Consider the following 26,510-nt stretch of genomic DNA (forward strand, 5'->3'; position numbering starts at 1 on the left):
TTAAAGAATGAACAATATATTTACTCATGGCAAAAGAAATTTACATTATCTACTATTTTTTTCCATCTTCAAAATGAACCCCTAATATGATGATCTTTTTCTCTTTGGCCTAAAAAGAAAACTACACTGCTAACTTTTCCTTTTTCCCTCTCATTCTATATTGATGATTGATCAAGAAGACAAGTTAACATGCACTGTGGCATTCATGTTAGAGTTACATGCAGGGCAAGTATGAAGGAGGGTGGACCCACACACTGTACACAGGCACAGATGCCTACATGGCAACAGCAACACACACGATTCCCTCTCCCCACACATCTTACACATCCTGCTGTTGTTGTTGTTGTTCTTGTTACTGCTCACGTTAGCCTCCTTATCCTTCGCCTCAACTGCTATCCTACCGCACATCCCGCCTGCTAAAATGCGCCGCTCCGCCGAAGTCTCCTCCTCCGCCTCCCTTTCATTCCCGTGATCGCTGCTCCCGCAGCAGGACTCGGCGTCATCCTCAACAGCCACACCAGCTGCTCCGCCTCTTCCGCCGGCCGAGAGGCGCTCGTCGCTAACGTGCGCCAGGACTTGTTCCAGGTTGGTACGTAGCGAGTTGGCCGTGGCCTCATTTGTTTGTGCTAAATCTCTCCATAACTGATTCTCCACGTAAAGGCTCTTAACTCTTTCTTGAAGCGCCAAATTCAATTTCCCCATCCTCTGAATCTGCTCGTCCTTTTCCTTCATTTTCTTCACCACCCCTTCACCAATTGCCGCCATTAATATTCTCGCATGTTGCTTCTGTCTCTCTTCCAATTCCAACCTGATTTTCTTCGTCTGCAAAATCATAAAAAACCCAAGTGAGCAATCATTTTTTTTAAAAAATCCCCTGACCTTAATTCCACAAAGATGAATCTTCAAAAAAAGGAAGAAAAAAAAAATTCTAAACACATAAAATGAACACTTACATGCTGAGAAATGATGGAATCGATATCCAATTGATGTTGATTGATGAAGGGCAAAATCTGCTCTCCAAAGAAGGATGGAAATTGAGCTACAACATCATTGCTATTATTTTTCTGCTGGGAGGTAACGAAGAAATTTGCCGGGACATTGTTAAACTGGTCGAATGAATCTCTAGGCCGCTTCCTTGGGGCTGGCATGTTATAGGTGAGTCCACTATCGGTATTCATAGATGTTTTTGGCTGGACAGAATCACAAGCCAGAGTTGGATGATGCAAAGGCAGGAGACCTTCCGCAATTGCCGGAATCAAAGGGACTCCGGAGCCTGTGCCCATCTGATGAACATTGTTGTATGCCAAGGTGTTAGTGTTTCCCTGATTGGAAAATGCAAAATCCCTGCAAAAAAAAAAACCAAAGAAGAAAATTTTCAACATTTCACTCAAATTTATGGGAAGAAAAAAGAAAGAGAGCCCAGAAAAAGATAAGTACCTGTTCGGAATCATGAGTTGTGGAGGAAGAAGATTGAGATGACTTGCATCAACTGCCATGAAAAGAGGGTTGTGGGAGATTTATTCTTTGCTTCTTGTGAGATTGGATTTGCCTCGTATTCTTGAAGGTTTTTGTTGGAGAGGAAAAAACAGAGAGATGAAGAGAGGAAAGGAGAGAAGAGTATGCAACGCAAGAGAGGTGGCGACTAGTGAGGAATGGAATGGATTTGGTTTATATTTAAGCCTTTGGGATTTTTTTTTCCTTTTTTTTTTTTTGGAGGAAAAAAGGAAAAGGTAAGAGAGAGAAAGAGAAATGGAAAAGTCAATGAATTCTAGAGAGAGGAAGACTGGACGACTGAGGAGTGAGAACTTCAATGTGAATATTTAATGAGAAATGTGCTTTGATATCCGTGAATTGAAAGGATAGCTGATTTTATGGTTTAAAGTAATAAATGGAGGCAGAGAAATTTCCATACGAGAAAATAAATGAAAATGGATTCGGATATGTCATTAAACACTCGTTGGGATATATTTCTTCAGGTGTTATATTTTTTGAAACATCATATTAATTATGAAAAGTAAATAACTATAAGAAAGAGTAGGTAAAATTAAATAAAAAATATATAAATGTAAGTGTAAATAATTATTTTTAGTAAGTGTGTGTATATATATATAGTAACTTAGGTGAATTTTATCAAAGTTTTTCTAATATGTGTCCATAGTGCACTTTTAATATGCCTAACGTTCACCTAACCTAATACTTACTAATAATTATTACTTTTTTTTCAATTTATATATTTTTTCTTATGTAATCTTACCTGCCTTTTGTTATATTTATTTACTTTCTCTTGTATTTATATATTTTTCCTTATATAATGTTATTTACATTCCCTTATATTTATTTACTTTTCATAATATTTATGTATTTTTTCTATTTAATCTTACCTACCCTCTCTTGTATTTATTTACCTTCCTTAATTAATTTTACATTTTCAAAAAATATGACACCTAAAATTATATTTTAACAAGTACTTATAGGACATCTATTAGACTGATCCATTTCATAAGCGTTATTATACATATGGTAACTTGGATGAATTTTTAGATTATACATGTCAGAAAAATCCAAGAAAATAATACAAGAATCTTGGATATGCATTAAAAATTTTTTGTCCATTCTTTTCCCAACTCCCCAAACAAGACGTATATCGATATGTATCCGTCCATCCATCCATCCATCCAATTCTACGGAGTGTGTGAAACTTGCGGGATGACGTGTGTACGTGGCTGTGAGTTTCGATGCCGTAACTGACATTTTGGGCCTCTGCCACGTTTTCATCGTCGAGTAACAGACTCCACGTCAGCAATCATGTTAACATTTGAGTCCCGCTGCCACTCAGATGGGGTCCACAGGACTCGATGTTGTGGGACCCATGTGTCGCACGTGTATGGTTGTCCAGATCTGGACAAAATCCCTTTTCCTATTGCTAACTGTTCCCCCGGAAAATACGAAAAAAGAAAAGTTGAAAGGATCCTTATATTCTGTGCTAAGAGCTAAAGTCGGTACAAAGGGAGGAAAAAAAAGAAGAAGATAAAAGCTAGGTTCAGTTTTCTCTTATTTCGCAAAAAATCAGAATACATGCAATCCGTTGACTCTCTTCTTTTTTTTTTTTTCTTTTTAAGTGCATGTATCCTTATATTCTACATTTTAGCCTTTTATTAAAAAATAAATAAAATATCAAGAAAATTGATTATACAAAACAGTGAAAAAAAATAACAAGAAGCTATAATTAAAAAAATAAAATAAAACATTGGCCAGAGTTAAAAATAAAAATAAACAAATAAGAAATTTTGCAGAGATTGTCCGTTGGCACGTTGGGTGGGGCCGGAGGATTTTGTATCCGTTTCATGTGCGGTTTCCCAGTTTTGGTACGTTGTCCCCATTTCCTTAAATAAGTCCATACGGTAATGGGGGATTATTATGGGATGATAGACAGCATGTGTGTGTGGGTGTCTAAACTAGTGTACGGACAAAATATTGGATGAGGTGTGATCTTGTGGTGGGATGGTGCACCATAACAGCAAGTTTCGAACAACCAACAATACAATTATACAACAACAACAACAACAACAACGCCATCTCGCCTCGTGGCCTAAGCTAGGATTTGATTTTAATCTCAATTAAAATACTTTAACTCGAATTGTTAATCGACTCGGCCGAATAATAACTGGTTATTTTGGTTATAAGTGAATATGTTTTTCAGTTATTTTGTATGTTAAGAGCCTGGTTAATACTTGTTAAGAGGGAATTCAAGTGTCAGGATTATTAATTAATTTAGAAAATCATTTAAATATATCGAGTACATTAAATGTAAGCGTGTGTAGATTTATATGGTAAATTTATTGTAAATTAGGCATATTAACGCATGTCCATTAGGACTGAATGGAAAAATTGATGTAGTAATGTCCGTTTTTATTGTGCAATTAATATCGACTAAGTAAGCGCGTTTGTGAAAATTTTGATAGCCTGCAAGTTTACATATATACACTCGTTAAGTAATTATTGGTTAAATGACTGTCTAAGAGCTATATGATCAGAGAATTTTTTTAAAAAAAAGATAAAATTTCAGTTAACCATTATTTCATGCTGATTTTTTTTTTTTTTTTACAACTTTTAACCGGTTCCATTAGTTTTGGCTCATATCTTGGCTAACCAATATCTCATAAAAAACCGATAGACCGGACTATTTTGGATTTCAATATGATTACATATTGCTTTCAATTGATTTTAGAAACGGACGAGGTTAAAGCAAGTTCTTCCACCTTTTTTTTTTCTTTTCCAAAATTGTTCGTTTTAACTTTTTAAGCAAATTTGATATTCTTTTATATAGTAGACATTTGTTTTTCATTTTCCTTTTTTTTTTGTTTATGTGTTCAATCACTTGAGAGTCTATATTAAAACGTTCCTTTTCTTAATATAGTGGATAGGTTATCCTTCAAAGTTAATTCTACCCCTCCATCACTTTTCATTTTATCTCCGAAGTGAAATACATTATTATCTTAAGATGTTTTATCACAGGCATATTAGTATTAGCTAGTGGAAATAGTGCATAAATTTAAATGGCAATCTTGAGTTTCAAATTTCTTTTTGTTTTTTAAAAAAAAAAAGAGTTAAAATTCATGAAGTACAAAATTGACCAAGTTATTAATTGTCTGTGTCATGGTACAAAATTTGACCAAGTTACTAATTGTCTGTGTCATGGAGTTAGCCAATAACTGACTCAAACTTGCAAGAATTCTTAACCAACATTTTCACGTATACAGTAAGCTTAAAGATCCTTCCTTAAGATATTCCAAATTTGAAAAAGCTTACACGTCTTAATCCAAAAATCATCTTGAGATTAAGCAATCAATCAAATGCCTTAAGACTAGTAGCAATATTTAGACTTCAAGAATCAAGATTAGTTGGACCTATTGACAATGCATGAAGGTGGGAACTAGCTAGGAAGGTATTAGTTGCACGAGGAGTTTTGTTTTCCTAAACCTAAACCTCTGTTTTCACAAGTTTCTAATTCATGCACCTAACAAGTTCTCACTTGGACTGCGTCCCATGCAAGCTGTTTAATAACACCATTTTCAATTTCAAACTTCAAGAATAATAATAATTATTTCTTAACATATCCAAATTCAAGATGGTCAATATCAGCTTTGGTTGACATCAAATAAAGATAAACTTATGGTATTTGACCAGCCCAAAAAACAAAGAAGATAATTCATAATCAATATTCTTGAACAACCCGTGACATATATGATGAAAGGCATCATGATTGGTACCAAGTCATATCAATATTATAAAGCATGGAAAAGGAAAATGAAGGGGGCAAAAAAAAGAGTCTCCAATTGTGACTTGAAGCCATCTTGAAAGCTTTGGCGGTCCAATATGTTGGTCCTCCAATAAGTTTTTCCTGTCAACAGATTTTAGAATTGATCCTTGACTGAGCAACCAAAAAATGGAAAGAAGGAGAAGGAAGGAAGAAAGAAATTTATGATAATGCACATTTCTCTTTCGTGGTCTTCTGTCACCATTTCCCAACCTGTACCTAACTTTTTTTTTTGATATTCATTACCCAATTCTAACCTAAAATTGAAAAGTCAGAGTGATCATTTGTAGGTGAGAGAATGATATCAATGATCTCAACTAAAAATGACAGGAATCATAATCATGGTATGGCATCCATTCCTAACAAATTAAAGTATTAGAATGCGGTGGATTTGGGATAAGAGGACTAAACAATATCGGATCGATATCGTCATTAAGCTAGCTCTAATTAATCTGATCATATTAATGTAGGCTTAAAGTGTGGAGAATGTATTGGAATATTTGACCAAGAAAAACTATAGAAACTCTCAGAGATTTATTATACTTGGTTTTAAAACTTCTAAATTCTAATTTACTAACATCAGCCAACTTATATGTTTAACTGGGGAGATGTAAAAGGATCGATCATATGAGGCTTGATCAACTATGCTACAATTCAAGAATACTTTTGTTAATTTGCTCTTTTCTACACAACTGATTTTCGCTTGATCCAAACTCATTATATCTTGAAAAGTTTTTATGTATTTTATACTATTTGCCTCCCCTCAAAATTTTTTTTTTTTAAAAAAATTTATGTTGATTAATTTCTGGTTGCGTCCCTTGTTAATTGCTGTCTGCTTAAGTTTTATAATTATACCACCATAATGTGAAAGATGCCAAACGTCATTGTTAGAAAACGGACCAATCAAGGCGGAATTATAGTGATTTGTTTGAAATAATCAGGAGGCATTTCTGGTTGTAATATATGTAGCCGTTAGTTGGTATCTGAGCAGAATTTATTCCATTTTAAAAGAAAATATTATAGAACTATATATAATCTTGACTTGGTGGGCAATTTTATGAAATTTTTTTGTTGGAAAATGAAACTTCAATGTCTTACTTGATCAAGCAATACTTTCGTATACACGTCAAGAACTAAAACGCTTCAAGACTTTTCTTATTTTAATTGAGCACGGATTTTAATTGAAAATTGGGCCTTCAAACTTCTGGAAGCAAATTTTACATACTCTGAGTTTGACAACAATAGTTTTTCAAAACCAAGTAAAATAATTTACTTCTGGAAGAAAATTTTACATACTTTGAGTTTGACAATTAATAGTTTTTCAAAACCAAATAAAATAATTTCGTTTATCTCTTTATCAGTCTCTTTCAAAACCAAATAAAATACACGATTAGGATAGTAAACAAATGGGATAATCTCAATACACACTCTTGAACAATTTTCAATTTATAGTTTGCCTTCTAGACTATTAATTTTAGCTCTTTATTATCTCATGCGATCATTTTAATATGGCATATTCATCAAATTAGTTAAAAATCAGAAAGAATTTCTAACTATTGTTGAATCAAAAAACTTTAGTACCCTTAAAATGCTACAACTAATAGTTTAGGATTTTTTTTTTTGTTGTAATGATAATATTCGTACAACCTAATCTATCTTTTTTAGAGGGAGGTTCGTATAACCTAATATATCTTATTCTAGAGAGAGAGAGAGAGTCTAAAGAGATTGTATAAGGGACTAATATGTATACAGTTCTGATTAGATTAAAAGAGTTCTCTGACATTCAAACTCCCGACCTACAGCCTAAAAATGGTCCCTTTTTTTTATGGTTATTGAGTTTAGGATGTATCTTGTGAATTGGTGATAGTTTAAGGGTCCAAATTGTAGCTAGATTCTAAACAAAATGACAAGCACATGCATGAATTTAATTTGACACTTCTCGTATAGATACATTTCAGCAGTACCCATCTACTGCCGCTTGTGAAGAATTTAATTTGGTCCCTCATCTTTGCATGATTGGACTTTTTCTGAAATCGTGCAAATACTTTCCTGCCAGAAACAATAATGTAGTGGTACTCCTCCTTTTCCTTGAAACTTCAAGCATACAACAGCATGCTTTATCACGGCATCTTTTCTCGTCTTCATTGCATTCAAAGAGAATCAATTCAACTTCATGCTGTCCCCTTTCCAAGCAAGTAGCCATATGTAATGAGAAAAAAATTAATGCTTCCAAGATGCCATCTTTCTTTGAATTGGGTGCATTCCTTCGTCCGCACACTCGAGTCTTTGAGTGCCAACTTTCCTTTGTCAAAAAAATACTATATGGTTTCTAGTTTCAGACAAATTTATCCACAGGTCCCAATTGGGGGGGCCATATTTTGTATGTTTGTTGTATTCATTGAATACATAAACCGTGATTATGCTACCGATGTGTGTCAGACGCTGCAAAATCGAAAAGGGGTTGGAATTTAATGTGACAATCTTTCTTGCTTCTAACTAAATCTTTGCTGAACTTTACGAATTTGATGGAGTGATAATGACAAAAGAAAGATGCTGAATATTTGTGAAATTTGTCAACATTGATACTATGCCGACGGCAGTCCAATCTTTAAATAAGTTATACATCCATAGTTGGTTTGGTATTGGTTCAAGGATGTCGGTTCAAACTAAAATTATTGCTTTGAAAAGTGAAAGAAACCTTTTTTTGTGGTAATAAAATCAACTTCAAAACGATCTTGATTCAACATCTAAAATATACAAAGAATCTAATAACCAACTTCAAGGTTAACAATACGATAAAAATTATGAAAAATTTGCTAGAACATTAGAGTGATATAAACCTATGTTTGGATGACCTTTTTTGGGAAGTTGGTTGAAAAAACTATCAATATGTTCACCAATTACCTTTTTTCATTACAAACGCACATTTTTATCCAAAAAAAATGTTTATCTAAAACTGGCATCCAAATGGAGCACTGAGATTATTAATGCATTACGTGATTTATCACCAAATGTAGCCAAGCTTGAAGTGCTCACGGGACCATAATGTTTCCAGTTTTTACCATTCACTTATGGGGGAAGGGATGGATTAGATTGGGTGATTCGAGAGGAGCGAGCGTAATTGAGAGATTCTGAATTCGAACTCTTCTACATATATTATTAAGGAAAAAAAAAAACACCATTCACATACAGATAAACACAGACACACACAAATATTATACCATTCCCCACCCTTTTCCTCTCTTAACTTTTATTGTTAGGTCACAGCTTCATGATATCTTTCATATGTGCTTATAGCTTGGTGATTCTAGAGATCACAAAAATGGGTAAATGGTTTGTCAATGGAATCATAAAAGCAACATATACAGCAAAGAATAAAGTACAAGAAACTGAATATATCTGTTTAATTAGTTGCTTTCTTGTGTGATCAATGTATCTTCCTCATATCACTATATCTTAAAGGAAGATATTTAATCACGGTAGCTTACAAAGATCATTAAATTAAGCACATGCTTAAGATTGATGCTAAAATAATCCAACACAATTTGCTCCGGTCACCTTTCGCAAGACAATTTGCTGTTTTTAGCTGTAGGAAAGCACTATTAATTCCACGAAAGACAAACTTCGAAGCCGTAGGCATTTAGGAAATAAAGCATTTGGGATTTGGTATATCTCACAATCGTAGGACAAAAGCTGTCTTAAAAACCCGTAGAGCAAAAGTTTCGAATTCTTTGTCTTTAATGAGATACTAATCCTTAATTTTCTACAGTTTATAGAAATTTAATTAATGCGTGATAAATTTGCCTAGCTGCCTAATACTTTAAGCTAAATCAACAACATTATATGTGCAAGCTCAAGGCTGGATGAAAATAGCCTTTCTTTTTTGTTTTTGGCACCAAAATATAACATCGAACCATAGTCTATCTTGATTCATCTAAGTATTCAATTATAATTATTGAGGATGTAAAGTGTAGCACATAATTGACTGCAGTATTTGTAGAGATTGTTATGCAATTGAACCAATGATTGAATAGCAAATAAACACAAATCAACTCCACAAAAGATCCTCACAAAACCATCAAATTTCGTTTAATCCAAGCTGCTAGCAATAGGAAAAAGACAGGAAGCTCATAATGCCTTGTTTCGAAAGGCAGTTTTATCCAAAAAAATTTTTACGTTTCTCGTGAACACATATTCTAATTACTTTTTTTACCTCACATACATTAAATCGTTACAGTGTATTTTTCTACAAAAACTTTAAAAAATAACAATCCAAATTATTTTTTCTTTTGGCTATTCCATGAGCACACAACTTTTTCACTTGTTTTTTTTTGGGGTAATAATTTTTTCACTTAGTTACTATATACCACGAAGTGAAGAAAACTTTATTCATCTACTCGGTTTTGCAGTCATTGACTGAATAACCAAGAAAAATAACAAAAAGAAGGTTCACAAAAATCTCAAGAAACAGATACAGTAGTGCTTCGAAGAAGAACAAGTGAAAAAAATTATTTTAATATCCTGCAAGGATGATTTAGTTTCTGAACTAAATTTAAGCTTTGTGTCAAGTCCTCTTGAAAGATGATAGTTATATATGGACACAAACTATAGTCAAATTTGTTTCAATGTGTTAAATGTTGCATATATCTGAATTCATCCATCAATGCATAATTCTGAATGAGAAGTATAAGAAATTCTGCAATGAAACTAAAAAGCTGGAAGGAGAAAGAAAGTCTATGAAACGTAATGTTATGTTATTGGACCTCAAAGAAGAAGAGTTTTGCAATGCCTTCTTAGTTAAAATGGATGCTTTAATAAAGCTGTTGGCCTTTTGCTCAAAATAAAAAGCAACTTTAAGAAGTCCTCTATCTCGAGTGGGCCTTGATTTTTGATTCAGTTGTTCGTGTTAGATCACAATGGAGTTCTGGAAATTGTGAAGACGATCTTTTGTTATTCGAACTACTATTGCTGTTTATGTAAGTTCAATTCAAACTACTACTGGTTTCAGGCTATGAGTACTTGTTTTCTGTAATCTTACTACGTAACCGCATTATGTTAGTAAAGTTTATATTTTGTATGAAAAAAATGGAAATTGAGAAATGTAGTATTGATTGATTGTTAGATTGAAGTCTAGGGATTAGAAGTTTTTGGTTATAATTTTCTTGCCCTGTCTCTGTTTTTTAAATTTCATCATTCTCCTGTTAAAAAAAGTATTGATTGATTGTTCAATTTGAAATATATGCTTGTAATTTGTTATAAATTTAGATTATTGTTAATCTTTCTATATTATTGTCATTGTATCTTCTAATATTCAGTATGATACCAGAGATGTACTTTTAATTTTAGTTTTGATCATGCAATCATGAAACGTTGAACTCCTAAATTGGTGCAAAGGCATCATTTTTGGCCCTAGACCTCATTTATGTTCCATCCTTTTTGTGTCATATATATACAATACCCTTCATGAACTATTGACCTGTGTATATCATCAAAAAGTCAATTATCTCAAATTGTGTAGTATCATTCATACTACGTATGTGATGATCCTGCAAACTTCAGTAAGATCTTAAGTATGAGAATGGATTTTAAAAACTATGCCTTATATGCACCACAATCAACGTAAATATGATAAGATCATATGTGGGGAAAAAAATAATGAATGTCGGTCGACAAAGGTTGATCTAATAATGTTAGATTAATAGGAATTGAACTAAAGTAATTTTAATTTCTATGGTGTCAAACTTTGTCATTTGCCTGCAAAACCAAGATTTAATTGGGACAAGGTTTAATTTTTTGGTAGAAATCTAATTACGTTTACTCATTTTGGATACATCACTTCCTTATTTGATTTTATTGATTTGGTTAGATGGGTACTCGTTTGGCACTTATTAAAATGTATTTCAGGCGTCAGATTTTTGAAAATATAAGATTAATTAAGAAATGTGTATAAATGCAAAGGAGAATAATAATTATTAGTGTCATTGTGTGTGTATATACACACATGCATTAAAACATGCATACTTATACATATGCGCACACACATAGATGGTATGTTAGATGGAATTTAAACGTGCTGACGAGTATCCAATAAGTATCCGTTAAAGAAAAATAAAACTTATAAGCTATCAAGATCAATTAATTTGGCATCATTTGAATTAATTGATGGCTAAAGCAATGTTACTTAACTTTGCACGAATAAAGCGATTCATTGAATCCTTTTAATGCAAGTGTCCAGATGCATCCGCATGCTGGTTGAAATTAACATCAGGTGCTTCCTTCTACAATCCTTTATCTTTTAGACAAAAGAGGAAAATATCTTCCTTCCTCCACAAAAAGTTAAAGGGCAAAGAAACAAACACACTTCCATGAGAAAATGGGCAATGATTAAAACAAGAAATTTTATTAAGTGACATTAGAAAAAATTTTCAGATGGGCAGCAGCTCCTGAAAATTGTGCAAAGGATAATGTCAGGATTAATATTTGAGGTCCCAAGGCCAGCTCTTTGTCAAGCAACTTGTCATATGGTTCTCAAATTCTTCTTGAACGTCTCAGTTGTGCTGGCTACGCACGCAACGTGTAATTACCATAATGATTCAATTGAACAAGATAGTACTTTTTATCCTTATTTGTTTAGATTTGATAAATTTTGTTCAATTATTAAGTACAAATGATGACAACGTCCAAATCGTACTGGATCCATTTGTCCCTTGGTTTTTGAGTATCTTCCAGATGTACCATGGTCAGCCTTATTTATGAAATCAAGAATCTGCCAAAAACCAAAATAAGTGATACATCACAATGCATCTTTTTCTTGCTTTATCTTTCCCTTTCTTCTTCATTAAGCATATGAACTTTGACATCTAGCAGCAAGATGCAGCCGAAATGTTCTGTCACGAACAGTACTCATTCATATTCATGCATATAAACATGTAAAAAGTTGACAAAACAGCCAACAATTCCAGTAAAAAAAGAAGTACTAGTTCTGGATGATGTCTGCATAAACATTCAATTGGAACCGAACTGATGGCGATTGAGCCTTGTCGTCTCCTGCGATTTTTTCTCTTTTGGGGGCTATTATTGAACAAATACGGCACCATCAATATTTGTGATCAATAATATAAGAAAGAATTCAGTGAGGTCATAGTCAGGCTCTTCAACCACGTTGTGACTTGCATCATGGGACCAACTTTTTAGTTTGAGGTCTATCACCTATTCATGATGCTTTTGGAATAACCACTGTGTGTGTTGTGCGTGTTTTTCTTTCTCCTCTTCCCTCTTCTCCTTTTTTTTAAAAAAATTTTAAAATTTTCTTGGTGGGGTTTTCGAGGTATAGTAGTGTGTACATGTCAAGTTTTGAATGATTCCAATTCTTTTTTTCTTTTGCTGACAAAGAACAAATATATGTGTCTCTTCAATTGAAACTTGAGGAACAATTCAAAAGAGAAAAATGGTCCCTTCATTGGACAAAGAAACCCTACTGGCGCAGAATACTTTGTTCTCTCCTCCAAGCATGCTTGTATTGTATGTGTGATTTGTCTTGTTTTTTATTGTTTAAAGCCAAACCAAGTGCTTGGAGCATCCCATTTACCAAAGGGTAGAAATTTCAATGGGTGGATACTAAATCAATCATTTCTTTAAGTAATAGTGACAAGCCTCATCTCTTATAGCCTCTTCCAACTCTTTGAAAGAGCCTTCAATTCCCTCTCATCTTCCATATATATATATGTATGTATTTACACACACACAGAGAGATATTATTTTAATGGTTAAGCTAATAAGCTGTGTTTATAGTTTTTATAATTATGTCCTATTCCCTTGTGCATTTATCTGGTCAGACATTCTAATTTCCAAAAGGGAATATTGCCCAAAATTACCATAAATTTTTGCTACGTGTACGCGTGTTGAAATATTGCCAAGCAAGCACAATGCTGAGCGTGAACAAACAGCTAAATATCACACAAATTGACAAGAACATTCAACATGAATATGAAAGTGATTACTTACCAAGAACACAGAAAAAGAGGGAAAGGAATTTGAAAGTGATTTGGCTGATAAATACCAATTAACAAAAACCAATAGGGGTAGAACGTCATGGATGATGAACAATTCAATATTCTGTTACAAAAAAAAAAAAGTTGACTTAAATTTTTCAGTGGCCTGAAGTTTCCTTAATTTGGTTGGTTGTCAACTTTGGTATACACAATTGTTCACGCCTTTCATTCACTACAATGTTACTAGAATGATCCAACAAGAAATGCTAATTGCTCTTTTCCTTATTCAGTGATTTTTCTCATAGACTGATGTTTCAGAAGTCTTCTATAAGTAGATAGAGTTTCATTTGATAATTCTTTACGTAATTCTCTAAATGGGAGGTAGGAATTCTTACTTTTGCACAATTATTTGACTGGATTCTTGATGCCTGAGGAAAAATGCAGCACGCTTTCATTAGTCTTTAATTGTGCATTTGCTAGAGTTATTTTGGTTGGATACATGCTATTCATTCATGAATTGATTTTCACCATGTATTTTTTTTTGCACACAATTCAGTCCGAAAATGATAATAATATATAGTAATAAACGTTTTCTTTTATCGATAATACCTTCACTATTTTGCTGTTTTAACACTTAATTTTATTCTTCTTATTATTTTCTACCATTAATTTGTGTTTGAAAATTATTGCAAGATGAGCAATCTTTCTCAGTTTTGAAAAATCCATGAACACAAGCTGTTTACGTGCATGAGATGACATAGCAATTTGAATTTTGTCTTATATACGTACAAATACCATATGGTTTACCAGAAACCAAAATTTCCACTTACTTGTCACCAGTATTCTATCTCGATCACTTCCCTATTCTTCATACATTACCTACATATAAAAAGTCGAAAATCATATCCAAATCACTTTCCACAAATGCCAAATGGATTATTATCACAACTGACAAAGTTTAGATATGATTCAAGTAATTAAAAGTCCAAGTTTCTAATGACTTGGACACTAAAGAAAGGACCTAATTGATTGTGATTGGACCCATCATTTCCAACATAAAAAAAAAAAACTTTATCTATTAGTGGCTGCTAGATCAACACGAATATACTTCTTGTTAGTAAATATTGATTAAGGCCCACAAATGAAGATATAAACAAAAGCTAAAATGTAATTTGATGTGATCAGTTGATAGCTACCCCACCTCAAAAAAAAAAAAAAAACCAAAAGAGAGAGAGAGATGAAGACAATTGTAAGGTTCCTAAGTCATTTTCACTGACGATAATGGATGCTAATAGACGAGTGATTGAAAAAAATTGTTTGATTGAGGCCACCCTTTTTGACTGAGCACGGAGAAATTCATCATTTTTCCTTCAACAAATGTTCAAGTGAGAATGCGAAAGGGTAATTAAATCTGTTCACTCAATGGCCGGCAAGTTAATAAGTTAATGCCCCTTCACGATTTTGTTATGTTTCCACAAGAGTTGAAATTGCCTACTTTGATCTGAAATAAACAACTGGTTATGATAAAACTGATAAGGCTGGTGGGGTCTGTCAAGAAATGTTTTCAAGCATCCAAACTTGTGATGGAAAGAGAAGGAAAACAAAGTCTAAGAAAAGATAGATTCCTTTTCACGGAAGGAACTATCGTGCGGGAAAAAGATGCCCTTGTCCACAAGAATCACAATTGAGAAAAGGCTCAGAAACTTCTCAACATCTACCCATGACATTGAAGAGACACTAAATCGATCACTATCTTGCTGTTAAGTCATTTTTCTTGTGATACTGAATTGCTTGTCAATTGTTGAAATGTGACATGGATAATTACGTTGACCCTCCAATGAGGTTTTTTTTTTTTAAATTGCCAAGATCTTTAATTTAACTTAATTCTTAAAGAGGAGTCTTTTGGCTGATTTTTCAGCTCTTCTACCTCACAGTATACCTTATAAATTATTTCAATTATTTCATCATCATATGGTGGTTGCTAGGAGGGGAGGAAGCGTACAGGAGGAGTGAGTGTAAGTGAGAGGTTTCAGATTCAATACTTTCGACTTATACTTAAAAAAAATATATATGAGGGTGGCAAAGTAGATTTTTGAAATGAAGTATAATATTTGCCAAATTTAGCATTGTAGAATCACTCCTTAATAAGCGGAGCAGCAAGTGTGGGAGAGATTCTTTATATTTTTCATTAGTCTTCTTGCAACAATTAAGCAACTACAGAATACTCATACGTTATCCTATCTAACTTCCAACTTTTCTTCTATTCCATATTGTCTATCAACTTTCCTGAATCTTTACACACACATAGCTTATGCTCTTGCAACTTGTATGACACAAAACAAGAAGGGAGGTCATTGTACTTTGGAAACTATAGAGAGACAAAATTTTACGCTGTATTGTAAGAAAAATTCATTTGGTAGCTATAGAGCAGTATCACTTGCTACGAAAACGTTGAATGAATAGTATAAAAGTTGTAGTTGAGGCAAATATACCATCCGTTCTTATCATAGAAAATGAATATTACAATAGTTCTCTTCTTCCCTTCCAAACAAGCAAAAAAAGAAAAAAAAAAGCCAAAGACAAAATTATCCATGGTGGATTTGAGGCCAATGCACCACCAATTCTTGTAAAAACAAAAATTCTTAGGAGCCTGAGTTCTCCAACAATTTTTGAGCAATCCTAAGAAGATACAACAAAAATTCGATGAAAGAGTCAATACATACTATTGGAGCTTAGAGAGGGTAGCATATGTTGAACAAATCATAGGGACAGGATTTTCTTTTTCAACAGATAAAAGGTACAAATTTCAAGGTTTACCTCTTTTAGTTTTTTGAGGCATTTTTGGCTCTTTTAGTTGTTTGCCCACTGTCTCACTATAAAGCAACCTCATAAATGTCTGTTTCTTTCATGAAGTGACCCTTGATTTTCGGATTTAAAGAAGCAAAATTTCTGCTAATTGTGCTCACTTAGAAAAGAATAGTAATTGCAGCTAGACTCCATCATATCCATAAGAAAAAAGCAACAAAAAGACCATGTTAAATGGAAAGAAATGGAAGCCATTTTTCCTCTTGAGATGGATTAGTTAGAAATGCCACAACTCTCAAACATGTTACGAATGGTAAATTACCTTGAACGGCCATAAACTTTCATACAAGCTCAGTATGTAGACCTTAAACTATCAGAAAGTCTTTTTAGCCTGAGACGTTATTAAGCGAATGATTTTAGAACATCAACTCGAAATTTGATATGAAAGTTTTGGAGTTGAATGCAAATCAGCCCCCTTCAAAAAAATGAAGAAAAAATCGCAATTTTAAAATGCATCAGTGTCCCCTAACAATCTTTCGATTTTTCCCAACAAGGGTGCAATCCCCATCTCTGACCTCGAACAAATGTTGAAATGTACTATGTGCGATGCGCCTAATGGTGTTGAAAGACTATCATGTCATTATGTAGCCTAACACCTACACGTCAAACTCCTTAATTGAGGATTATATGTTAGAAGAAAACATTTACTTACAAATAGGTCTTGAATTTGTTAAATATACATACAAAAAAAAACAAGAAAAGTTTAAAGATCAATCCACAAATTCAACAGTCATACATCATCTAAGTTTGGCCTACTAATGATCTAATCATCTCAAATTACTGTTAGTTTAATCGGTATCATATTATTAGGTTCTGTAGTTCTTCAAATTAGTAAGTCATTTGCACCTTACATGATTCAATTAAAACTAATTTCATGTCGGACTTGATGTATCTCATTTGGGACATGGTGTGGAGGAGGGTTGGTGATTGATGTAATTGAAGGTTTCAAAGGGGAAAACTAGAAATAATGCATTTCTGAAGGGGTAAAACATAATTTACCCTAAATTTCGTATCAAATTAATTTATCTAGATACCCAAGCTCTCCAAATATTGTCTAGTTTTAACCAAGCAATGATCAATGTAGAAGATTAAGACATGCACACAAAAATTATGATTGAGATAATATTGTTGGACATAATTTTGGTGCAAATTTTGAAGAAGCCCTGGAAACAGTTTGTTTCAAGAGAATCACTAAATTTGGATTATTTTATTATATATCATATCTATTTCTCCGAGTTCTTTATTTAATCTTTTTGATTCCATACTAAAAATAAAAGGAACAAAACAAGAAAGCAAAAGAATTCAAACACAAATTATCAATATGTGCACCTTTTCGATTCCAAAATGTTCTCTAATGAAAATATTTTCATATATTTTTAGTGCAAAAAAAATTTTACATCCAACCAAACCACCTTGAATTGGACTGCAATTCGGATGAAGGCAAAGGACGAAATTGAATAAATCAAAAGTTAAACGTACAATGTAGAATCTATGTAAAAGTTTAGGAACTAGAGAAATCTAAAATTATTACGAATGCTCAAAGGAACCTTTTGGGAGAGTGCTTTGTTAATATTTGTATGAAAGAGAAACTCCGGCCACGGAACAAGGACGCGAGGATGAAGAGGAAGGACGCACATTGACTATTTAATTACAATTAGTACGTACGTGGGAGATAATACTACTACTTAAAAAAAAGTTAAGTTAGTAGTAATTCTTCTCACTACGAATTTTCAAAACAAGCCGCCTAGTTCTTGCCTAGCATCATAGTATTTTTACGATACATACATATATATATACATACATACACATATACATAAACATACACACACATATATATATACACATATATACATACATATATACATACATACATACATATATACATAAATACACACACACACATATATATATACATACACATATATAGATACATATATACATACATACATACATATATACATAAACATACACACACATATACATATATATACATACACATATATAGATACATATATATAGTAGTGTAATGCAAAAAACAGTCCCTCAGCCCTCTAGAAGCAAAGCAGGACTTAAAATACAGACCATGTAATGTTCAATGGAAATACGTACTAAGCAAATACAAGCAACGGAAAATGGCATCCAAAATTTCCCAACTTCTTACGGCAACTCTCTGTTAGCCCCAGCCCAGGCGCGCGGATTCCACCCACTTGAATAATTCATGTTTTTCTTCATTGTTCTTGGCACATAATACACAGTGAATTCAGATTGTTATGACTTCAAATTTGTTTAGACCCATCCATATGTGCTTGGATATCCTTTTACTTTGCAAGAAAATATTATTGTTTGAGTTCATGAGAACTGCTTTTCCCATGGGTGCAATTATTTAAATGAACATAGTTATGCAAGATTTTGGTTCGTCAGTCAAAAAAAAAAAATTTTTTTTGGGGGGAATTACATAAGTTTAACTTAGTAACATTAGCTTAAAATTCTTTTACAAAACTTGTTTTGGTTGAAAATAGAAACTTATTTTTAAAAGCAATGTGCTGGCCGGTCAGCACAGTCATCATAGTTTAGTACAATCAATTGGAGCCTCGGACAATAAAATGGTGCCCATGACAACATGGGAACCATCTAAATGTGTACGCAAGAGCTTTTCATGGCTTTAAGCTCATTTTCCTTCCATGTCTTTCCATGTTTGGAGAGAAAGTCATTTTGTTTTTCAATCACTCCATATCCCTTCTTTATTTACACACATCATTCGCTTTTCTTTTTTCTGTCCCGAACCACCCATCCAAACTAAAGTGTTAATTCAATTGAGATTCAGTTGAATTAGAAGATTAAATTCCCCTTTGCTTGATTTTTAGCCCTTCTTCACTCTGATTTCAGTGTTTTCTTTGCAGTAGCATGAATTTTATTGAACTCAACATTTTTTCAATGATGTGCAGATCAGTTATCAGACAAATTAAGGAATTCCAGATAAGTGATAACCATGGCCAATTGCTAGTTTAGCATTAATAATGCCAGTAAAGATTTAGATAAATTCAATAGATAAAAAGTATACTACGTGGACCAAATGAATCAGGAAAAAAATTGATGTGTTAAAGCAAGTAGGTTTTCTGGAATTCTTCCTGGTGGATATCTTCACATCCTCAAGGCCTTCTATAACAAGACAAAAGATGAAGCTTGATATGGTTCAGTGCAGCAAGAGCATATTCCATGTTACTCCTCTCATTTGGAGATTCCTTCGAGCAATTCAGCGCCACTTTCATGATGGATGATAGACACTCCAACTCTTGTGTAGCATACTCTTCATTTGACCTTATCAAATTCACATCCAAAATGTCCATTATTGCATTAGCTATTGATCCGCATACCCAACCCCTCAAGCTCAAATTTCCATCAAACATTTCATCATTTGGCCTTTTTCTTGTAAGCATTTCCATTAACATAATCCCATAACTATAAACATCACATTTTGTTGATACTAGTCCTTCTGATCCATATTCTACAAAAAAAAAAAGAAAAAAGAAAAAAGAGAGAGCAAGCCAATATTAGATAATGTGAAAATCAAACTCAAAGTGACCTAGGATATTGTTTTTGAATGACATAATAAGAGTGGAGTTTGGATGTTTGTAACTACCTGGAGCAATGTAGCCCAATGTGGCTAGTGTGTTAGTATGTGTGATGGTCTCCTCTTCACTCAACATCTTTGCTATGCCAAAATCGCTTACATGTGCAACCATATCTTGATCCAGCAAAACATTACTAGGCTTCAGATCACAATGAATCACTGGAGTTGTGTAACCATGATGGAGATATTGCAATGCACAAGCAACATCGATCATTATGTTCAGTCGCTGCATGACATCTAAGGAGCAATTTTCAGAATGCAACCATTTCTCCAGACTACCATTAGGCATGAATTCAAGCACTAAGGACTTGAAATCAGGGTTAGAGCAACTGGTAATGACTTTTGTGAGATTTCGATGGCGTAGATTTCTCAATATGTTGCATTCTGCATCGAAGCTCCTGAATGCTCGTTCTAATTGCAAATTAAACACTTTTACAGCCAAAATCTTACCATCATTTAGAATACCCTTGTAAACTGATCCAAAACTTCCCACACCAAGCAAATTTTCTTGACTATACCCATTAGTTGCTTGTAGCAGCTCATAGTATGAGATTCTTGGTTGTTCTATCAATGATGACAAACCTGTTTGGCTTGGAATCTTAGATTTCTTTTTGTATCTATGGAACACAGTTCCTAAGCCAGCGACGATAACCACAGAAAGCATTCCTGGCAAAATGATTGCAATGAGAACCGTCTTTCTTGTCCGTGATTTGCGCCTGGAAATAGTTTGGCATGGTGGCAAATGGAACCTAGGTGCTCCACATAATGCTCTATTAAAGGCAAAGGAATCATAAGTGAACTTTGTAAAAGGACCTTCAGATGGAATTTCACCTCTTAAATCATTGGAAGAAACATTCAAGTATGTGAGATATGTAAGATTCTCCATTAACTTGGGGATCGAACCTGAGACATTATTGTGCGACAAGTCTAAATATTCAAGGCTTTGTATGTCAGCAATTGTGGACGGAATTGATCCTTCCAAGTTGTTATTTGCCAAAGAAAGCTGTATCAATCTTTGTAAATCCCCAATTGTACTAGGGATGTTACCCGAGAAGTGATTCAGTGACATGTCTAACCATGTCACAGCCTTCAATTTTCCAATTTCTGGAGCCAAAGATCCATTGAAGAAATTGGATGTCAAGCGAAGTTCCAACAGATCTTTGAGATTCCACAAGCTAATTGGCACACTAGAAGTTATTTTGTTGAAAGACAGATCAATATACCTGATGGATGTAATGTTGCCTAAACATCCTGGAATTGAACCTGAAACTTGATTCTGGCTTATATTAAAATCGTTCAACATACGCAAGTTGCAGAGATCAGTAGAAAGAGTTCCAGTGATGATGTTGTTGTGGAGATATAAGCCTTGAAGCTTTCCCAATCCTTTCACAGAAGTGGGAATGGACCCAGTCAACTGATTGTTGTCTAGCCTTAATGCTATCAAATTGCTTAAATTGCCAATGCTGCCTGGAATGCTTCCCATGATTCCACTGCCAAATGCATATATTATTTCAATGGAGCTAGAAAGGTTCCCGAGGGAATTTGGAAGGACGCCATTCAATGGATTTCGTTCCAACGAAATATGTCTTAAGAGCATGCAATTTGCAAGGGAACTAAAAAGGCTCAATTCTTGAGATGAAGATTCACTTGTCAACTTGTTGTCCGATAGCTGTAGAACATTGAGTTGTCTTAAATTGCCAAGAGAATCAGGAATTGAACCAGTGAATTCATTACTAAGAAGGGTTATGATAGTTAGTCTTGAACAATTTGAGATAGACATAGGTATATTTCCACTCAAATAATTCCCAGCAAGATAAAGCCCTTGCAAATTTTTCAACACATGACACATATTTGGCGGAAGACTGCCAAAAAAACTATTGGCTGAAAGTGACAGAAACTGAATTGTTGAGATGTTGAAAATCCAAGCAGGGATCGGTCCACCTAACCTATTTAATTCCAAGTCAAGGCTCTCCAACTTGGAAAGTTTGCCCATTTCTTGTGGAATGAAACCTGGAAATTTGTAAAAGAACATTAGTCTATTGTTCCAATGTTTCTAAATAATGCTAAGTGAACATTGTCATACCTGTCAAGTTGTTCTCATAAAGATATAGGTTCTGTATCATAGTTAAATTGCCAATCTCTTTTGGTATTTCTCCTACAAAATAGCAAGTTACATGAATCTCTGAATTTAGCATGTCTGACAGACAATTGATTAATGAAAATATTAACTTTTTCTTGACTTACCTATCAAGTGATTGACGCTAATATCTAGACCCTCAAGAATAGTTAAATTCCCAAACTCCTGTGGTATGAAACCAGTGAATCCGTTGCGGGCCAATGACAATTCTCGAAGTGATGAGCATTTACCTATGTTGCTTGGAATCTGACCGTATAGTTGGTTCTTGATTAGGTAAAGGAATTCAATCTTGGGAAGATTGTCGCACAAATTTTCTGGAAGAGTACCGGTTAGGCTATTGTTACCGAGATGTAGATATTGCAGCTTTGACATGTTGAACATGCTTGCTGGTATGATGCCCACAAGATTGCTGCTTAATACCGAAAAATTTCTCAAATTGGGAAGACTAGTTATCTCTTTTGGAATATTTACCTGCTAATTTCAACAGATTTCTTTCATTTCAATAAGACTGAAGACTAAAGGCAAATTGAAAAAAAAAAAAATCTAGAACTGCATATACTAAGAAATCAAAGAAGGCTTTTTTTGTACTAACTAGTAATATTATCAATTTATTTAACTCATTATATGATCTATTCTCTTTGGGTTGGATTTTTTAGAAATTTTATTGTGTACATATCATTTAAAACTAATTATGGTTGGGGTGCTTTAGATTGTTATTGAGGTACTTTTAAAGAGGGCCTTGGATTCACCAAAAAAAACAGACCCAAAAGTAGCGGGCTCGATTGTGACTAGTGATGGAATTTACCAAAAAATGGTGGAAAATGGCAAACCACCTTCTCCTTCCAGCTCCTTGTAGCCGCCCAAGCCCTTCTGTGCTCATCTAGAGCTGTAAACTAGTCAACCGCAATTGAGTTACTTATGAGTTTGCTCGGTCAAAATTCAAGTTCGAACTCATATTAACCGAGTCTTGAGTTTGAGTTGAGTTTCGAGTGGCTTAAATATATTAACGAGTTCGAGTTTGAGCCTTATATACAAAGAGTCTTATATATGAGGATCGATGGTTCGTCAAGTTTAATCGAACTCAATAGAGTTTCAAAAATTAATAAATATATAGAGTTTGAAATGTCTATTTTATCCTTTTTTAAAATTGTATTAAATATTAATTTATATCACTTAAGCTTATTTGATTCATCTGAGATCTAGTGAACTCAATTAGGCTAATCAAATTGAGATCAAGCTCGAGCTCAAGTAACCTAAAATTGAAATAGACTCGAATTCAAATTCAACTTTTAAGAGTTTTAGGAGAGTCGAACTCGACTCAACTCCATTGCACCTTAGACTGCTCCACCTCTTCCCAATAGTCCTCCTCCCTAGTAGTGGTAGGATTAAGGGTTAGTAGGGTTTGTTAGAGGGGAGGAGGGAGAACTGGTGGCAAGTGGCAGGGGAAGATTTGGGATAGGATGACAAGGGAGAAAAATGGTAATAATAAGATAAGGGCTACATATGTGTTTGCATGTTGGTGTATTTTTTGGGTGTTTTTTTTTTCAAATTATTTTCTAGCATTGTTTTGAGTGTTTTTAGGAGTGATATCATGTATTAAAAACATGTTTTTATGGAATTGGCAGTCCAAAGAGGTTTTTATTACTGGACATTGCTCCAGTGGCCATTATAAGCCTCTTAGAGTAAGTCTAATATTAGATTGAGAATTCAAATCCTATCTAACGCTCACAAGGAAAGCCTTAAGGAAATCTTTTGGACAAAAAAAAAAGTGTGGTAATGCACTTGTATAATCTCGAGCAATTTCTTTCCCTCTTACCCACTTTCCTTCCGGGCCTCAAATAGCTTAGTTATGTTTTCCCCTTCCACTGCTGTATAGGAATAGGTCAACAGTCTTTTGTAAAAAAAAAAAAAGGGTTTCATTACAAATATTGTCAAAATTGTGATATAAAAATTTAAAATTCTGAAAAAAAAAGGAAAATTAAAATATTAAGAAACTATAACGTTCCAAAAGAAAAAGAAAAACTAGCAACTTTGAACGAATTCCAACAAGTATGAGAATGTTAGCAGGATGGAGGGACTGCAAAATATCGTCCCCGTGTGAAAAATGAAAATTGCATATTTTAAAGCCAAGAAACTGACCTCCCAAGTTGTTCCCGCCCAGATACAGCTCCTCCAGCATTTGTAAGTTCCCAACTTCTCTAGGGATGCGTCCGCTAAACTCGTTATTTGACAGTGATAATACCTCGAGTCTCCAGCATTTGGATATACCGGATAGTATTTGACCATTCAACTTATTTGAAGAAACTAGAAGCCTTTTGAGACTCGGAAGATTGTTGCACATGTCAACAGGAATAATGCCAGACAAGTTGTTCTCTGAAAAATCTATGACTCCCAAACCGGAGATATTGAAGAGAGGAGGAGGGAGAAAGCCAGTAAAAGAGTTGTTTCTTAATGAGAGGTGTTGAAGTTTCTCCAAGAAACCAAACCATGACGGAATTTCTCCCGTGAAATTGTTGTGGCTTAAAGAAATAAATCTGATTCGACGCAAATGAGCCATCCCTTCTGGCAAATGGCCATGAAAGGAATTATCTCCCATGTCAAGAGAAACAAGAAAGGACAGGTTTCCAAGATTGGAAGGGATACTTCCTGCAAGACCCATGTTCGAAATATTTAAGGCTCTTACTCTGTGGTGATGAGTATAGCTGCAAGTGACACCAATCCAGTTACAAACAGATGAAGAAATGGACCAATTTTTGGCTAAGATAGAGTAAGGATCTGAAGTTATATGATCTTTCAATTCAAGGAGGGCCATTGTATCAGTGCTGATGTTAAAAAGCTAGCTAACATAGAAGTGGCCAACAGAAGGGCAGAAATGAAGTAGCAGAAAACTCTCTCCATATTTGCAACCAAGTTGAGAATAGGATCACTTGCAGGAAAATATGGTGGAACTACTTGTACATATTGTGAACTTATATTCAACTAGTTTGTTAGAACATGCACTTTATGTTTGCATGTTAAAGCATGAAATTATTTTATAGTTGACTTAGTATTTGATTCAAAATGCATAAGAAAAATGTCTTCTAAAACTCACGAGGATTTGGAAAATTTTGATTATTTAAAGTATATATGGTATATCAAGCTGATAGGTGATCACTAAAAGTAATATATTATCATTTATTAACAACAAAAAAAAAACACTTAAACGCAAAGTTATACGGAAACTGTTTTGAAATAGAAGTTGGAACAAATAATAAACAAGAATCTATTGTAAGACTCTCGAGTCTTGACATTTTACACATTAGTATCAATTATTGTATTTTGACATTTTCATGCTTAATAATTGAGTTGATTCAACATATCAATAGCCCACTTATGAATAGTTTAGATGATACATTGCATTTGAATTATTGTAAATAGTACCATAAGACCACCCCCCCCTCTAGAACTTCTCCGTCGGCTATCTTTCTAGTATTAATTAGTCAATTTTTTTCTCAGATTGTTTTTTTTGAATCTTTTTATTTAATCGAGAAAGTTTTGGTCTAATAATTAAAATTGAGATTTCATGATTTAGAAATTCTCGATTCCGATCTCCCTTTCTCCCTCCTCACTTCTTAAATCTCATGCCTCCCCTACTAAAAAAAATAAGAAAAAGAATCCTTTTATTTAATTTTTGGTTGTATTTGATTTTTTTTTTCATATTCTCTTAAGTTGAATTTCCAGGATTTATTATCAACTAACCAAAGAAACCTACAGAGTCCAGATTTTTCCTATCAGTTGACCAGCACAGTATTCCTTCCAGAACTTGTAGCCTTTGACTTGGGTTGGCAGCTAAGTAAGGTTACTCTTGACCAGAAAATACTCGCACATAAGTTTCCAAGTTTGAATGGCAAATTTCAACCCCTCAATTAACGTTGCCGTTGATGCCAGGCATCCAAGACTACTACATCAATCAAAACCCAACCAAATCCATCTGCAACATTTTCTGCAAAAGACAAACTGAGTACTGTATTCAGAAGTGATATGTGCAAGAAACGACCGTTTAATTTAACCAGCTTCTCCAGACCAATGCTTGAATTTCATCTGAAAATGGCTAAATAATTATCTAGTGCTTGAATATCATTGTATGAAGTAACATTATTCATTTTTTGATGTGATTATGCTTCCTGTGTCTGGAGTAGGATTCAAAGTTATTGTTTATTAGTCAGAGGAATTGGCTTAGTTGTCTTAGCATTTGCAGCAAAATCCATTCTTGAGGGTGTTCAGGAAACTGGCAATGGACCAAGTTTTATTCGTACCAGAAAGTCATCACAAGTGCAGTGGCTAGTTGGAGGAAAGTCCCAGGTATCAAGTTGTTTGCAATAATTTGTATTCCTTGCCACAGCAATAAAAGTTGAATTACTACCAAAAATTTTTTTTAAAAAAATCATCTTATATTTATTGACCCAATAAACTCTTAAAAGTAAATAATTCTATCATTTTGTCTATTTGCACAGTTAAAGGAAATAAAACTCTAAACATGGAAGCCTCACACTAGATCTGTGGCAGCACACAAACCTAATCTAGCAGCCG

The 26,510-nt window shown here is 33.9% G+C and overlaps 2 protein-coding genes across 2 annotated transcripts; both read right to left on the reverse strand.

The window, feature by feature from the left end:
* Positions 1 to 1,632, reverse strand: LOC113710554 (E3 ubiquitin-protein ligase BOI-like). Its single transcript, XM_027233620.2, has 3 exons — positions 1,438 to 1,632; positions 954 to 1,344; positions 1 to 822 (listed from the first exon to the last, which is right to left on the reverse strand). Exons 1-3 carry the CDS (start codon positions 1,494 to 1,496, stop codon positions 172 to 174), a joined length of 1,101 nt encoding a protein of 366 aa, XP_027089421.1. The 5' UTR covers positions 1,497 to 1,632; the 3' UTR covers positions 1 to 171.
* A 17,586-nt stretch (positions 1,633 to 19,218) lies between these two features.
* LOC113709644 (uncharacterized) lies at positions 19,219 to 21,806 on the reverse strand. The gene is made up of 2 exons (XM_027232451.2): positions 19,814 to 21,806; positions 19,219 to 19,678 (listed from the first exon to the last, which is right to left on the reverse strand). The coding sequence occupies exons 1-2, from the start codon at positions 21,795 to 21,797 to the stop codon at positions 19,323 to 19,325; spliced, it is 2,340 nt and encodes a 779-aa protein (XP_027088252.2). The 5' UTR covers positions 21,798 to 21,806; the 3' UTR covers positions 19,219 to 19,322.
* Between the last annotated feature and the right edge of the window lie 4,704 nt (positions 21,807 to 26,510).

This window comes from Coffea arabica, chromosome 9e (genome assembly GCF_036785885.1).
Source record: "Coffea arabica cultivar ET-39 chromosome 9e, Coffea Arabica ET-39 HiFi, whole genome shotgun sequence".
In the NCBI taxonomy this organism is placed as follows: Eukaryota; Viridiplantae; Streptophyta; class Magnoliopsida; order Gentianales; family Rubiaceae; genus Coffea; species Coffea arabica.

What these genes read in the sequence shown, in the direction of transcription:
- LOC113710554 (XM_027233620.2), bottom strand. Translation starts at nt 1,496, where the DNA reads ATGGCAGTTGATGCAAGTCATCTCAATCTTCTTCCTCCACAACTCATG. An exon ending in CAACTCATGATTCCGAACAG is followed by an intron (nt 1,345 to 1,437) that starts GTACTTATCTTT and finishes TTTTTTTTGCAG; the next exon opens with GGATTTTGCATTTTCCAATC. An exon ending in ATTCCATCATTTCTCAGCAT is followed by an intron (nt 823 to 953) that starts GTAAGTGTTCAT and finishes ATGATTTTGCAG; the next exon opens with ACGAAGAAAATCAGGTTGGA.
- LOC113709644 (XM_027232451.2), bottom strand. Translation starts at nt 21,797, where the DNA reads ATGGGCAAACTTTCCAAGTTGGAGAGCCTTGACTTGGAATTAAATAGG. An exon ending in ATTGGGCTACATTGCTCCAG is followed by an intron (nt 19,679 to 19,813) that starts GTAGTTACAAAC and finishes TTTTTTTTGTAG; the next exon opens with AATATGGATCAGAAGGACTA.